The following is a 16859-nucleotide window of genomic DNA, read 5'->3' as shown; positions in this document are numbered from 1 at the left end:
CGGGGGAGAGTGACGGGTTAGGCGGAGGAATGGGAAAGAGTGACAGGTTAGATGGAGGAATGGGGGAGAGAAACGGGTTAGGTGGAGGAATGGGGAGAGAGAAGGGTTAGGTGGAGGAACGGGGGAGAGACGGGTTAGGTGGAGGAACGGGGAGAGAGACGGGTTAGGTGGAGGAACGGGGGAGAGAGACGGGTAAGGCAGAGGAACGGGGGAGAGAGACGGGTAAGGCAGAGGAACGGGGGAGAGAGACGGGTAAGGCAGAGGAACGGGGGAGAGAGACGGGTAAGGCAGAGGAACGGGAGAGTGACGGGTTAAGTGAAGAAATGAGAGTGAGTGACAGATTAGGCAGTGGAACGGGGGAGAGAGATGGTTTAGGCGGAGGAACGGGAGAGAGTGACGGGTTAGGAGGAGGAACGGTAGAGAGTGACGGGTTAGGGGGAGGAACAGGAGAGAGTGACGGTTTAGGAGGAGGAACAGGAGAGAGTGACGGGTTAGGAGGAGGAATGGGAGAGAGTGACGGTTTAGGAGGAGGAACAGGAGAGAGTGACGGGTTAGGAGGAGGAACAGGAGAGAGTGACGGGTTAGGAGGAGGAACAGGAGAGAGTGACGGGTTAGGGGGAGGAACAGGAGAGAGTGACGGGTTAGGAGGAGGAATGGGAGAGAGTGACGGGTTAGGGGGAGGAACAGGAGAGAGTGACGGGTTAGGAGGAGGAACAGGAGAGAGTGACGGTTTAGGAGGAGGAACAGGAGAGAGTGACGGGTTAGGAGGAGGAATGGGAGAGAGTGACGGGTTAGGCGGAGGAATGGGGCAGAGTGACGGATTAGAGCAAAGCAAATAAAAAATGCACTACTTAACCTGAGATATATGCTAATTTAAGTCATTTAAATATACTTTCCATATCCAAATAATCATATATCCCAGGTGTGATCCTTTTTGTGCATAAGTGTCTCTCTGCTTGTTGTCCAAAGGTGTATTTGGGTTGTCTTATGTAGGACTTGGGACTCTAATTAAATACTATAGTACTGACGGTAGGGTTTTCTATTGCATGTAAATTCTTTGGTTGAATGCAAATATCATAATATACCCCACTGTGCTTTCCTTCACCTATGTGATGTAAGGTTTATTAATGCATATTTAATTACCAAAACACACTGTGTAAAGAGTGCATCTTCCTGGGGAAAGGATGGAAGCCGCAGTCTGCGCCCAAACGTTGAAGCTACTTCTTCATTCCTTTCCACTTATAGATAACTTGCAACACCTCCCACTGTCGCTAAAATCTCCCAGGAACAGCTGTTGACACCATGATTACTTGGAGTGTCAGCTAAATGATCGGACTTCACAGGAGCCTTTCGTCTTGGGAGTACCTTTCTTAGGATGTTTTATGGAAGAACGGACTAATTAGTAACGGTTATGGGGATGTTATATATACAGTGGCACGTCAGCTGGAAACGAGGGGGAGACGGGTCGACAGAAAACCACTCTCTACCTCCTGCACATGAATATTTAAAGAGAAGGGAAGTGAGGGTTTACGATGGGTTGAGACGAGCAAACGAAAGTAGCTGAGAGAGGAAGAGCTGTCGGTAGGCTCGGGAAATACTGTACATGGAAATGGCTGAACCGTGTTTACAAGGAACAAAGCAAAGAGGGAAAGAACTTGTACGTCGCTACATTTTCACTTGAGCTCTTGACAGATGCACTAGTGGGTTAATTAGGTGTTTTTGAAACCAGCACATCAAGGGAGAGACCACTGAGGTATTGAAAGTGGCGCACACTTGTGTTAAGGTTGCAGTCTGTGATTGTGCAGAGGGTGTTCAGCAGCCTCTACTCTCCCCTCCTCCATTCGACAATCTCTAGACCAGTGGATCCCAACTCAAGTCCTCCAGAACCTCTAACTGTTCAGGTTTTAAGGATATCCCTGCTTCAGTACACCTGGCCCAATCAAAATGACTAAGCCATTGATTGAGCCACCTGTGCTGAAGCAGGGATATCCTTAAAAACTGAACGGTTAGGGGTTCGGGAGGACTTGAGTTGGGAATCACTGCTCTAGAACAGCTATGGGGGGGAGGGGGTTTCTTTTCAGGCCAAACGTGTAATTGCGTCCAAACCAAAGTCAATTCCCATTCTAACCCATCATATTCCTCCTCAGCCTATCGTAGGCCACACACACAACCTCTATTATCTCTAAAGAACTCCCCCTGTTTAAGTATTAGATCAGCAGTTCGAGCGACCGTTTTTTTTCCCCTTTAATATATGCATCAATATAATTCACACAATGATAATTAATGACCTAAGTTGCCGATCGATCCGTTCTCCTGTGATCGATCGGAGAAGATTCGGCTCGGGGGTTCACTAAATAGCTGTCCATGCAACAGAAGAGGACCAATGATGCAAAGTTCTGTGGGGAAGATCATGTGACCAGGCAATTGATGCACTGCTAGCGATGTCAGGGCAAAAAAAAAAGGGGTGTGCCAGAGCCTGTTTCAGAAGGGGAAGGGGTTGTGACTTTGTAAATGGTTGCTATAGAAACAAAAAATGCTTGTTACATTATAATACATGTACATTGTCATTCAGAGTTGTTTAAAAAAAATGCCACAAGTATTTTCTCACAGTACAGATCTGATTTATATATGCATGAAAAAAACACACACATATTGCTTGGTCTGCAGCTTTAAGGTATCACATCCTACGATGAACCTACATTTCCCCAGGATCAATACGGCTATCAGAGGTTTTTTATAATTCTAGCAATTTAAGTCATGTTTAGTAAAGTAGCAAATTGACTCTCTTTGGTACAAAAACAAACATGACATAAACCTGTTTTTGTCCCAGAGTACAACATCGGTAATGTACAAGGCAGACTGCTTGTATTAGATAATGCACAGGAGAGCTCTTATCTCATGGGGTGGTGGGGGGGGGGGGGGGGGGGGGGGAGAGAGGATGTGGTTGGATTGCCACAGTAATTCCAGAGGCAGGTAAAAAGCAATTCTCATTCAAAACAATGGCCATTATTCCAAGAAAATCTTCCGCTACTCAATTCGTAACGGTTTACTCAGGATCACTTTGTTACATTATGTACAAGGATGGGCTTTCTGAGAGGTTAAGTTTATGAGGTGGCCGTAAAGTGGGTAATTGCAAATGGTGTGAGGGGAAGGCGGGAGGCAAGACACTGACATTACTGACAGTGAGCAGCGTGTGCTAATAACTGTGGTTTTGAATGAATGCCGCATGCTGTGGAAGTGACTCTCACTCCAGAAAAAATCTAAGTTTTACGGTATGTGGGGGATATTCTAACGCGGCGAGTTGGTCCTTGTAAAACCGGGTAGTCTAACATGGTGATAAATCACTGAATAAAATGATACAACTAGCTGTATTCTGTGTTACAAATCGCATTGTTTAAACCTCCCAAAGATTGACAAACCACACAGCTAAACAGACGCTAAGACACTGTGTAAGCTTAACTGTAGTGGTTTATTATCCTACAAAAACAGAGTAACTAGTCGCTCACCTAGTAGTAAGGTAATAAAAACTTCGGTGCTTAGGGAATATACATACTGGAAACACTTGAATCAGTGACTAAGAGGGTCACTATAAGCCCTAATGATAGCACTCAGAAGTCACCATACATGAGTGAGTATGATGTGCTGGAGAAATAAGTGTAATCACTAGAACCAAAAGTAGGAGGTATACAGCCTCCTGCCACAAACCTACAGGCAGCAGATAAAAACAGAAAAAATAATCAAATTTTATTAAATAAATCAATGACCGACGCAACTAAACAACTATAGGGAACATATAAATACACACACATGGGATATTAAAATCCTCTCGGAAGTAACGGTGGTGGGCTAATAGCTAATGACATGCACATATGTAGATACACATGTATAGGAATAGTACAACGATATATGCGGAGGTAGGTAAACTGTACACTGCAGGGAAATTCACATCAGTATAGAACTATACAGAGTAATGGCTGTATACTCTGCTAGCGTATATAGCACAGCATAGAGCGCTGCAACCAGTGTAAATACCTCAGCCTACGTCTGTAGTGTGAAGTATAACAGCGCGTCTCTGTGTCTGTGAGATACTACCTTCACCGCATGTCACTGCCCATACTCGCCGTTCTTCCGTTGAAGGTCTAATCAGACCATTTATAGCCTACTTTAGAGCGATTTTGAACAACAGCGTGTGTATAATATATCAAGTGCCTCCTTTGTTTCCCCACAAGTATATACCATCCGGTTATATATCTACCAATTGGGTAACAAAAAGCATACCAGCTGCGTGTGGGGCTGAGGTATTTACACTGGTTGCAGCGCTCTATGCTGTGCTATATACGCTAGCAGAGTATACAGCCATTACTCTGTATAGTTCTATACTGATGTGAATTTCCCTGCAGTGTACAGTTTACCTACCTCTGCATATATCGTTGTACTATTCCTATACATGTGTATCTACATATGTGCATGTCATTAGCTATTAGCCCACCACCGTTACTTCCGAGAGGATTTTAATATCCCATGTGTGTGTATTTATATGTTCCCTATAGTTGTTTAGTTGCGTCGGTCATTGATTTATTTAATAAAATTTGATTATTTTTTCTGTTTTTATCTGCTGCCTGTAGGTTTGTGGCAGGAGGCTGTATACCTCCTACTTTTGGTTCTAGTGATTACACTTATTTCTCCAGCACATCATACTCACTCATGTATGGTGACTTCTGAGTGCTATCATTAGGGCTTATAGTGACCCTCTTAGTCACTGATTCAAGTGTTTCCAGTGGTTTATTATCCACAAACAAATAAACTCCGAGTGCACTGTCCCTTAAAGAAAACCATATCATAGAAAATAAACACCTATTCCCTCTAGGGAAAGCTAACTACACCATAGCTTTCGCCCTCACTAACTGCATGGCCAGCTAAGCTGGTTCCCAAGCCAAAAACATGCCCTGGCATATGCCACAGTGTAACACAGTCTCTGCATACAATAATAAGGGTTTTGTTTATCTTAGTCCTTTTTGGACCAGACGTCCCTGCTTCAGCATGGTCTCTCCTCCTTTCTTCCTAGGGGAACTCAGCCCCATGTTGAGACCAGAGAAACTCCTCTGTAGGTCCTCTATACCAGCTTCCGCAGCTGGGGAGCACTTCTATCTCCCCCTTCTCTGTCTGGCAGCTTCCTGTGTCTTTTAAAACACTTCCTCATTCAGTTCATTCAGATAGGCTGATTAATTAGGCTGCAGCTGCATTAGCCATTCAAGTGAGGATTAACTCTCTGTGAGCTGGAAAAGTAAACCTACCGCTCTGTTCGATCACCTAGAGATACCTGATGGTATCACAGTATATATATATATATATATATACTGTATATATACACTGTATATATATATATATATATATATATATATATATATATACACACACACTGTATATATACACATATATATATATATATACCCTCAAACTTCCTTCCAAATTACATACTGTATGTAGAGACACCTGTGCTCAGAAAGAAGCCAACCTGAGGTGCCTGAGAGATATGCTAATGCTTTATGCAAGGTATATTTAAATGATTCACACTCCACCTCTCCTAAAAGATTTCAATAAGACCTATACTGACAAGTCTAAGGCCCCTTATGAGGAACAGGGTAGTGGTGTCATAACCAACAGGATCCGAACCCACAACCTCCGCTATTCAGGGCAGCTGTTCTAGCATCCAACTAAACCAGCTGCTGGACAGCTCCTCTGTCACTGTATACATTTGAACTTTACTGCTCACACATGTACTGCAGTTAATCCATCTATAAGTAATATCTCTCATGTACCTCCAGGTGTGCTACTCCTTTAGCTTTAAGGATATCCCTGCTTCAGCAGATGTGGCTCAATCAGTCTCAGTTTCAGCACAGATGACTCAATCAGTGGCTCAGTCTTCGACTGAGCCACCGATTGGGCCAACTGTGCTGAAGCTGGGATATCCTGAAAACCTGACCTGTTGATGGGCCTTGAGGACTGGAGTTGGCCAACCCTGCCCTACAGTATATCAGTTTCTGGGTGGGAGTAATGTTTAGGTATAACTTAAATAACATAACATTAGGCCCCTGTGTTAACCTTAACAGACTTTAGTAGATATACAATGTTATAATAACGCCTTATTTGCATATCATTAGCATGTCATTATCTCTGACGTCCATTATAGTTTACACTACAGGAAAAAAAAAACAGGGTGTCTTAACATTATGTTATTGTCCTTTGCACATCATTAGTCTTAATGTGACGTTGGGTTCAATGGGAGTTCCAGTGTAATGGTGACTGATTGGAACCAACGCCCTTCAAGGACATCACGCATTTGTGATGGCATCCTGGTCCTCGGGTGGAAATTCAGGTCTGCATGAAAGCCTCCAAGGGCAATAATGGCGGTAGGAAAGAGTTTATGCTGATAAAATCCCTGTGTGTGTTTGAGAAACCAAAGCAATATACCGAGCACACAAAGTTTTTATATGGCTGATCCATCACTTTTTTAAGATTGGCCACTAATAGAAGATTGTGCATGTGTGTTTGTCATGCATACAAGGTAACAACAATGTGCTGGGCGACAACATAAACCGTGAATGTGTCATTGTGTTGACGTTAACGTTTCGGTACTGCGCCATCTTCGTCACGCGCACATGATGTTTGATGTCAATAAAATAACACGTTCACAATGTGTGGAGTGGCCAAGCACATTATTGTTACGTTTACACTAGACTAGACAACCCACTGACTAGCAGCACCCAATCAAATCCTTATAATGCTAAATACTTACTGCATTAGTTATAACATCACCCTGACTGTCATGCTTAATGGGCCGTACTTACTAAACGGTGCTAATACATACGCCTATAATATATATTATCTTTAACTGTGCATGCAATGTCTTGTACATAATGTATACCCTGTTCACTTATGTAACTATGTATTTGTAACCATGTATTTGTCATCATAACTCTGTGCCCAGGACATACTTGAAAACGAGAGGTAACTTTCAATGTATTACTTCCTGGTAACATATTTTATAAATAAATAATTCATTATGGACCATTCAAGTGAATACTCTGAAAGATGTCTTGCAACTTTTTGCCTCTAGTAAATCTGAGTCAATGTTTAAAGCTGCTGTCCAAGCTGCCGGTTTTTATTTTTATTTAATTTTTTCCCTTTAATATGGGCATCAATACAACCCACACAATGATATGTAATTAGCTAAGTTGCCGATCGATCCGTTCTCCTGTGATCGATCGGCGAAGATTCGGCTCGGGGGGGGTTCCCTAAATGACTGCAGGGGAGTATCTGTGACTTTGTAAATGGTTGCTATAGAAACAAAACAGCTTGTTACATTATAATACATTAAAAATGTCATTCGGTCTTTTTGTAGACCTTTTTCAAACACCGCTGTGTAAGGTTTACATTATTTAACACCGCTTTTGCTGCAAATGCCCTTTCGTTAATCTATTTCCCCCCCCCAAATTTGCTGTATACAGTGCTTCAAAATGAGCACATCAAAACCAGCACCAGTTCTGTGACTCCTGGGCCTTTGGGTAATGGTCCTCTATAAATGGGAGTGGCCAACTCCAGTCCTCAAGGGCTGCCAACAGGTCAGGTTTTCAGGATATCCCTGCTTCGGCACAGGTGTCTCAATCAGTGACACTGATTGAGCCACCTGTGCTGAAGCAGAGACTGAGCCACCTATACTGAAGCAGGGATATCCTGAAAACCTGACCTGTTGGTAGCCCTTGACTGGAGTTGGCCACCCCTGATCTCTAAACTTCGTGGAGTTGTGAGATATTGGTAGCCCTAATGGTTAAATTCTCCAAGCCTGCATGTAAATACAAACTGCATGCAAAATCATTCGTTCCATAACTGCTTTGCCTTTGTAGACAGCCTCTGAAATGGCAACTGCGTGTATGAAAACACTGGCACAGCCGCCTGTCCAACACTCTATATGAAATCATGACACAAACAGGGACAGGCAGTGTGCGTGGATGCCAACAGCAAAGATTGACAGGGGGGTTTAAAACACTGTGCAGAAGAATAAACCCTTCACAAGCCTGCGATCCTTTACACAGATGTCTAATTATTGACGATTACTGTTTCTCGTGGCATTAACTAACGGAAGCAACGATCTGCTGTACCTGAACTTAAAGATTTAGTAGATCAAAATCTCTGGTGCTCTTGAGGTTCTGTGCCATGTGATTTGCCCCACACAAACAGCGTGGTGCTTTTGAATACAAATAATAATAATATTCCTATCAGCGTTGGTGATACATTAATTGTATGTGGGTAACCCACAGTATAACTCAATGGTGTTTCCTATAGAATAAGCCAGTTTTTTTTTTTTTGCATTTTCAGGCATGACGTCAACTGCAAAATAATTCCCGTTAACCATTCGTTCTCTGCCTGTGTAATAATCTGCCTGTGATCTGAATAAGTTCTCACCTGTCTTTTCCAGTACGTGCTATAAAAGCAACCATTCATGACAGACAAACATGCTGCAGTATTTGGATGGAGAACTATATGGGCATTCCGTTCTCCATCCTTAGATGTACAACATTAAGCTACAGTACATGCCTCGCCATGCCCCATGCACCACTGCAGTACAGTGCTTCAATACCTTTGTCCGGCATCACTTCCCAAGGAACCCATCATCTGAGCTGGGAGCAGTGGACTGATCCCATTGAGATCCTCTCTGGTAACTGGTGGGACAATCTTTGAGCTGCTGCTGATCTCCGATGGAGAATTCTTCAGCTTGGCTCTCGCCATCCTATTGGCAGAGACTGTCTGCTACTTCCTTCTCTCCTTCTGAACTCACATGCACAGCAATCATCCTGCTGCAGGCAAGTACCACCTTATTTTATACTTATTCTCCCCACTCCTGCAGTGAGATGGAACATTCCTCCTCTGTGGATGTATTTTGTAGTGAAGACATCTAAGGGGGGGTGGAGAGAAAAAGTATGACTACTGCTATGGGGTGTAATGCACAACACCTCCCATCATTTACACTCATTAGGAGCATGACCATTTCATTTGCAAGAACAATATGACCTCATCATAAATCCTATATACTGTACTATTTGGTCTTGCCTTCTCAATTTGCAAATGGGATCTGACGGGCACCGTTCCATGTGTAATTGTTGTTTTATTTTACACTGTTCTTCTTTTCAAGGGACCTGCGCTATGCTGCACACTTCTCATCATTCTCTGATCCACACTGACGCGGCTGCAGAGATGCGTGCCATTTTCGCCGCACTTGGCGAACCATGCGACGTTTGACACTTGGTCGCTCTCATAAAATTTTCAGCGTGAGTCTCCACATGTTGAATAAAGCAGGGGTGCTCAATTCCCGTATTCAACCCCAACCCCCTCCCTCCACCCCCCCCCCCCAACAGGTCAGGTTTTAAGGATATCCCAGCTTTGGCACAGGTGGCTCAATCAGTCCTTGTTTCAGCACAGGCTCAATTGGAGACTCAGAGGAAGGCAAACGAAAAACCCCAGTGATCTCTCATAAGGCGAAAAAAATAAATTCCTTCCCGACTCCAAATTTCTCCCTGCATAAATATCTTTCCCATGTTTACTTATTTCGTATATCCCCGTTTTCTTAAAGATATCTATTGTATCTGCCATCCCAGTCTCCACGGGTAATGAAGCCCACACTGTAACTGCCCGTACTGTAAAGAACCCTTTCCTTTGTTGCTGGTGAAATCTCCTTTCCTCCGACCTTAACAGATGCCCTCAAGTCCTTTGTACTGTCCTTGGAATGAATAGTTCTTTTGAAAGCTCCCTGTACTGTCCCGGAATATATTTGTATATAGTTATCATATCACCTCTTCGACGCCTCTTTTCTAATGTAAATAAATCTAACTTCACAAGCCTCTCATAAGTCACATTCTCCATCCCCTTTATTCATCTGGTGGTTCTTCTCTGCACTGTCTCTAGTCCATGCACGGCTCATGTGACTTCATAGCTCCAGGCCTGTCCCCAAGTTATGTGCCACCGTTAGACACTATTAAGACGCCCCATTTTTTGCCCCCCCAAAAATCATTGCCCCCTCGGTTTGGAGGAAGGGATCTCTGTAGCTTAACCATGTTAATTTCAGCTTCGAGAACTCCCTGCTTCCGGAGATACCTCCGTAGGGATTGGCTGTTTAAGCCAGGGGTGCGCAAACTGAGGGGCGCGAGATTTTTTGGGGGGGCGCGGGCGGTTGCATTGGTTCAGTGCTCTTCCCCAAGTCATTAAAATTAAATGCCAGGGGACCGCGCGAGGCCTCTGCAACCTCTACTTACCGAGGTTCAGCAGGCTCAGGACACGTCCCTGTGGCAACACGGCATCAAATGACGCCGCTTTGCCATGGGAATGTGACATCAAATGACGCCGCGGATCACGTGATGTCACACGACCTCAGAGCGTCATTTGACTCCGAACTGAGGTAAGGGGGGGGGGGGGTAGAGAAGAGCAGGCAGGGGGGCGCAGCAAGAAAAGTTTGTGCACCCCTGGTTTAAATGACTCGTGTCCTGCCAGTCAATAGGAAGGCGCAAGGGATGATGTCACAGCTTCCTATTGGCCCACAGGATGCGGGACATTTAAGCAGCAGAGATACCGGCCCCCTCTACGGAGTTATCTCAGGAATCCGGGGGTCCCCGAAACTGAAATTAACGAGGTTCCGTTCCGGAGACGCCCTGCTTCCCACCCATTAAAAAATAGTGTCGCCAGGAGTGACCACCCCCTGAGCAGTGCCAGGTTACAAACTAGGTACGTGCCCAGGGGCCCCCAAGGTTTAAGGGGGCCCATAGATTATGGTGGGCAGGGGCTGCGGCTCCCCAGACCGCCATGCAGCAGCCCGGCGGTCCCTGTCTGACATACTCTCCCTCCTCCTGTCGCGCCGGGATCCAAGTTCCGCCCGACCGGAGAAGGGAACTGCAGAGTCCCCGGACCTCACCCGAGGACCGGTGTATCTGCGTGTGTGTAAGAGAGAGAGGGGGCATCCCTTACCTTCTCCGCAACGGCTCTCCTCCTGCAGCATCGCGTTGTCATGGCGACTCGACGTCACATGACACTGCAGGACGAGGGCCACCTTGAGGAAAGGCCCCCACAGTCTTTGTACCTAGAGGCTCCAGAGGGTCTTCATTCGCCACTGCCCCATGGCGGTGACTTCCTGAGGTTACCCTAGGGGTGGGCTACAGTACATAGCCCTTTTATATTTGTGAGATGCCAATTCTGAACCTTTTTTGATGCATAAAGTAGTGCCTAAGCATGAGGACAACACTACACCAGAACTCTGTACTCAAACTGTTTGAAAAGCCATTATAAAGCTCTTTAGGGTATGCAGTGTATTAGCTTGTATACATCCTCCAATTCAAGCATACTTATGTTTTGGCAGGAACATGAGGATAGCCTTATCAACACCAAAACAGCCTGAAATCAAAGTTTCAAGAAGCGAATGAAAACGTGTTGGGAACAGTTCTTCTTCTACAGGTGGTCATTTCATTTGTAGGTGTGGGGGGGAAATCCTTCCGCATATTCCAAGTTTTATTTTGCGTGTTCCATCAGAACATATATCAAAGGTAGGATTGCCAGGTGCCCAGTATTGAACCGGACTGTTCTTTAAAAAGTTAGTTAATGCTGGACATGTATGTGTATACCGGGTATTACCTCTCTGGACATAGTGACCTGACCGGCTTGGGGGGGCCGTGGGATTTCCCCGAGCAGGGTGGTGGGCTGGGCTGCTTCCTCCATCCTGATTGGCTGCATTACCCCGCAGTAGCCACTCAGGAGGAGGTGTCAGGAGCCTGGGGGTGGGGCCAAGGAGAGGAGGAAACAGCATGGAATGGAGAGAGAGGTGTGTGTGTGTCTTTCACCATTGTGTCCAGTATTTTTGAAGAAGCCACCTGGCAACCCCAATCAGAGGCCACTAACTTCAGTGCGATCTCACCGGCTAATTACACTTTACAGAGCAAGGACCCATGTATCCTAGTGCAACGCTTACTCCATGTATCATGCATCTATATACTCTGAGTGTTAGATGAGCTCATTTTACGGGAACAAACACAAACTGACACAGGCTTTATCCTTCCATTAAGACGTCTCCATGGAATCACACCCCGGTCTTATCAAGTCTTGGCACTTTTACCCAAACGCCTAATTATTTTTTGCAATGCTTTAGGCCCAGTAGCACTTTGTTGATGTAATCACCGAAATGACGCTAGCACTTTCGGGGGCAAGGGGGAGGAAGAACACCCTCCAACATACATTAGTTGATATTCATATGTAAATGAAAGCCGTTTTCATAAGCGCTGTGATCCTGTGCATAGCTGGAGAGCAAAGTACAACAGCGCAGAATGACCTCGCTAAAAAAACATAGCAATCAAAAGACAGGTCCTCACGCATCTATTAACGTATCTTACATCACAGGGGGGTCTCAGTCCTCAAGGATATCCCTGCTTAAGCACAGGTGGCTCAATCTTTTTGAATGCAAGACCCTGTGCTGAAGCAGGGACATCCTTAAAAGCTGACCTGTTGGAGGTCCTTGAGGACTGGAGTTGAGCATCATATTACTTTTAAAAAGTGACATTAGGAGCTCGACTATATCAAAGTGCAGCGAACCTTAAGATGTATGTTTCTATGAATGGAAGCCCGGTTGCCCCGGGATAATTTACGTCATGGAGCGCCCTCACCGCCAGCTTCACCAAGCTCCGCTACGGGATAACACACCCGGAACGAACCGGAGCTGCCATTGACTTGAATGGAAGTTAACGCCCGTTCGGGTGCGTTAATCTGTAATGGCGCCTGATGAATTAACCCTCTGAGTGCCTGTTGGGAAATTGTTAATCCTTTCCGTGCCAGAGGTGCCTGTAATACTGTTTTTTTGGGAGGGTTGCGAGGGATGGGGGAGGGGGAGTTCTCCAGCTAGCAGCCTCCTCGGCAGCGGTGACATTGCAGTGTAGTAGAGATGTCAAAATCTTACACCGTCCAGCAAATACAAATCCCGCCTGTGAGCACATTCACATGTCTCAGGCCGGTCTGCACAGCCTGCAATTCCCCATTATCTCTGAGCATACAATGCTTTCACTGCAGCCAGGGATTCTGGGTAATGACATGCAAATGAGCGCTCGCAGTGTGTCACATTTTTGCTTCTTTTCCACATGGAGACCATTGAAACTCGGAGAAAGCTCCAAGATAACTTTACTTGCAAACGGGCTTCTGTACGAGTGGCTGATATTGTTGACTCATCCTCCAATGTTATGTCATCTTACTCTATGACCTAAAAGCTGCGCTCCATTTTTGACTCATTACCTTGAATATCAAAAATTGCATCTGTAGCTTCTCGCCCTTTCTCCCCTCTCTCCCCTACCCCCTCTCTCTCCCTTCCCTCCCCCTCTCTCTCAGTTCCTTTCCCTCTCCCTCCCTCTCTCCCTTCCCTCCCCCTCTCTCTCAGTTCCTTTCCCTCTCCCTCCCTCTCTCCCTTCCCTCCCCCTCTCTCTCAGTTCCTTTCCCTCTCCCTCCCTCTCTCCCTTCCCCCCTCTCCCCCTCCCCCCCCCCCACTCTCTTCCTTCCCTTCCCCCTCTCTCTTCCTTCTCTCCCCCTCCCTCCCTTCCCTCTCCCCCCTCTCTCTCATCTCTCTCTCCCCCCCCCTCTCTCATCTCTCTCTCTCCCCCCCTCTCTCTCATCTCTCATCTCTCATCTCTTCCCACCCGTTCCCGCCCCTCTCCTGTATACAGGGCCCTTTCCAGGTCACCTGCCAAGTTTCTGTAATGTACTGTCTGTAATGACTTCCTGGTATTTGCTAATCCTACAGTAGGTTCACCTGCTCAGTGGTGTGACGGGCAGCGGGCCATCCTCCCTGCTGTTCCATTCCCAGCTTTCTCCGATGACCCAGTTGATGTTTCCCATGAAACATTCTGACCCGGCTGCTGGATATCGGCAAATTGAAGCACGTCCCAAGAACTGAGACTTTATTAGGAATGACATTTTGTTCTACACGGTGACCCGCTTTAAGCCTAATCAGCCACGCTCAGCACAGAGTCGCCACTTGTAGCTTCAATCCAAGGAATCATTTTCATTTCCCATCAAGGAAACATTGTATCCACATTGTATCCACATTGTATCCACATTGTAACCCCCTCCACTGCCAGAGTAATGCAGTGCGAAGCAGCAGAGGGGTTTCGTGAATTAGCTTCCAAGTCACCTGGTTTTACAAAGCTGTGTCAACCAACCTGAATAACACAATATAAACATATGCCAATCATTGAATGCAGTAGCTCTCGCTTCCTGCAAAATGTGGTGAAAAGGGAGTATATACCAAACTCTCAATGCGGCAAAATGGGGGCAAGAAAAAGCAGCGGGTGGGTTCGGCTGTAATCTGGAGAGTAATAGCTGCACAAATTTGTATCTTAAAGAGGCAATCCAAGCGGCACTTAAACAAAATCTTTATATATATATATATATATATATATATATATATATATATACATACATATATATATATATATATATATATATATATATATATATATCCATCCAGCCTTTCATTACCTTTATTGAAAACTAGTTACCTAAGCTGCCGATCGTTCAGCAAAGATTCTGCTTCCCAGGGTTCACTGAATGGCCGCCTTTCACTTTCAATGAATCCTTCAGTCAATGTAACTCAGCGGCTACAATGTATTCTTATATTACTAAGGTAACATTATCTATTGTTACATTTTGCAGCTCAAACTGCTGGGTATATTGGCAACAAATGATCACAAAACGGAAAGTGTTGCAAAGATCTTGCACTGCTGTTGAGGTGCGTTAAAACCCGCTATAGAAACCAAAGGTGTTCAGTATATTAATACGCATACAAAATGGCATAATGTTTTTTCAGTACCATATACCATATAATACTACAGAACTGACTTATTTTAAAACCACATGTAGGATATTGCATGAATTGCTCCTTTAACGTGCCTGCTGTTTGCTATGAATTGTGCTGCATTGAAAGTCTCCACACCTGCATGCAACTGAATGATCTGAGAATGCAAAATCTGCTGGTAAGAATGACCAAAACCTGTTCCACAATTGGAAAATGTTGAGGGTAAATATGGATGTTTGGCATTTGGGCCACTTTCTAATGTGTGTACGTGGCCAACCTGTGTCTCAATGATACCTCTACGCTACCTGAACCCATCACTGTTAAAGGGATAGCATTACATGCATTGATGACCCTTGTGGTGATCGAAAAACGTCAAGCTCGGATATATAAAACGGATATTCCTATTCAAAATGCAGCGCCGCCTGTATCAACCTTGAGATAAATACGTCAATGTTCAACACTCATTCCTTTCCCCCATAGAGCATCTTAAAAGGGAGGCCATGTACAGATACCCACTAATGCATCTCCCAGAATCCCCTTCTCCTATAGTCTTCACTTTCTCTCCCATCATCATAGGATTGTATCTTCCATGCTGTCCTGCCCCGGGCATCTGGGATGTAGTCTTACTTGGAAAGGTCTGGGGATGGTGAAGGCGGCAGGATTTTGTGGAGTGATGCTCTCTCTATAGTAGAAGGGGTTGTACATTATGGATACAAATGGATATAATAGAGGATATTTGTACCTGCGGACACAGCTCAGCTGTGTAATAAAATAAAGAACGTGGCATGTGTTGCTTTGCTACCAGCAAACGGAACAGATGGAGAATGGAGCGGAAACAAAAATAAATTAAATCAATCGTTTTCCTGTATTAGGCAAAACTGTTCCCTGGGGAGTAGCTGCCGGGGGAGCCTGTGTTACGTGCTTTGCACAAAGATGCAGCCTCCAAGGACCACAGCTGGTGAGAACTCTGGGTGTTGGACGAAGAGATTGCATTTGAATTGGAAGAGATTGATTGTTTTTGTTATCAGTGAGACCCGATTTAAGTCGGAGATCTCCGGAATTGCTTCTGCTATGAGATCGCGGTTTTACACCAGACAGGGATTAAGTGGTCCAAGTGGTTCTTATCTGCCATCAAATGCTATGTTTCCATGGCAAGACTCCCCCACCCTCTAACACACATCGGTTACTCTCATTGGCTCCTATATGCTATGAATAGGGCTGCCTGCCAGGTGGCTTCTCCAACTGGACACAATGGTGGAAGGTGCAACACACACACCTCTCCCTGCTCCATGCTGTTTCCTTCTCTCCATAGCCCCACACCTTTGGCTCCTGACACCTCCTCCTGATTGGCTTCTGCTGGGTAATGTGGGATGGAGGAAGCTGCCCGGCCCCCTAGCAACAGCCCTGCTTGGGGAAATCCTGCGGCCCCCCAAGCTGGTCAGGTCACTATGTCCAGAGAGGTAATACCGGTATACACATACATGTCCAGTATTACCTCTAATGTTTTGCTGGACAGTGTGCCCAAATACAGGACAGTCCGGTTCAATACTGGACACATGGCAACCCTAGCTGCCTTCCATGTGCTTTAGATTAGCTCAGCTCCCTTCATTTAAAGTGCGTTAAATGGATAAATTCTGTATAATCCAACGCGACCGTTTGGGACTTTTCGGATCAAAATCCTCAACGTTGTCTACAGGGAATTTTGTTCAGAAATGGTCTAAGCAGCTGCTTTGGACCATACAGAATTGACTCCAACGTCTTCGACTACACAAGGAATGTGTCTACCTGGCATTCTGCATAAAAGCCATTGACTTCAATGGGAGGGGGTGGGGGAGGTAGGGGAATACATGAGATAAATGTACTAGTACTATATGGTCAACAACTACCAAGACCTTGGTTGGTTTGGAGGAGAGAAGGCAGTCTTGAGAATTGGGGGGGGGGGGGCGGTGCTCACCTTTTAAAAACCTGTAACCTCACACAGGGCCACCGA

The 16859-nt window shown here is 45.3% G+C and overlaps 1 protein-coding gene across 7 annotated transcripts in view; it reads right to left on the bottom strand.

The window, feature by feature from the left end:
* The window catches only part of KCNT1 (potassium sodium-activated channel subfamily T member 1), a 215107-nt gene that overhangs the window by 136257 nt on the left and 61991 nt on the right, over window positions 1-16859 (bottom strand). For 3 of the 7 annotated variants that reach the window (XM_075578831.1, XM_075578833.1, XM_075578832.1), the window contains exon 1: window positions 8639-8936. The exons of the other annotated variants lie outside the window; for them this stretch is intronic. In XM_075578831.1, coding sequence (XP_075434946.1) covers window positions 8639-8787 — 149 coding nt within the window. In that variant the 5' untranslated portion in view covers window positions 8788-8936. Of the gene's footprint in view, window positions 1-8638; window positions 8937-16859 lie in introns of those variants that run through there. 7 annotated transcript variants of the gene reach the window in all.

The sequence above is a fragment of the Ascaphus truei genome, chromosome 21, assembly GCF_040206685.1.
Source record: "Ascaphus truei isolate aAscTru1 chromosome 21, aAscTru1.hap1, whole genome shotgun sequence".
NCBI lineage: Eukaryota > Metazoa > Chordata > Amphibia > Anura > Ascaphidae > Ascaphus > Ascaphus truei.
Note: the sequence above shows the minus strand (reverse complement) of the source record. Positions and strands in the feature narration are given on the sequence as shown.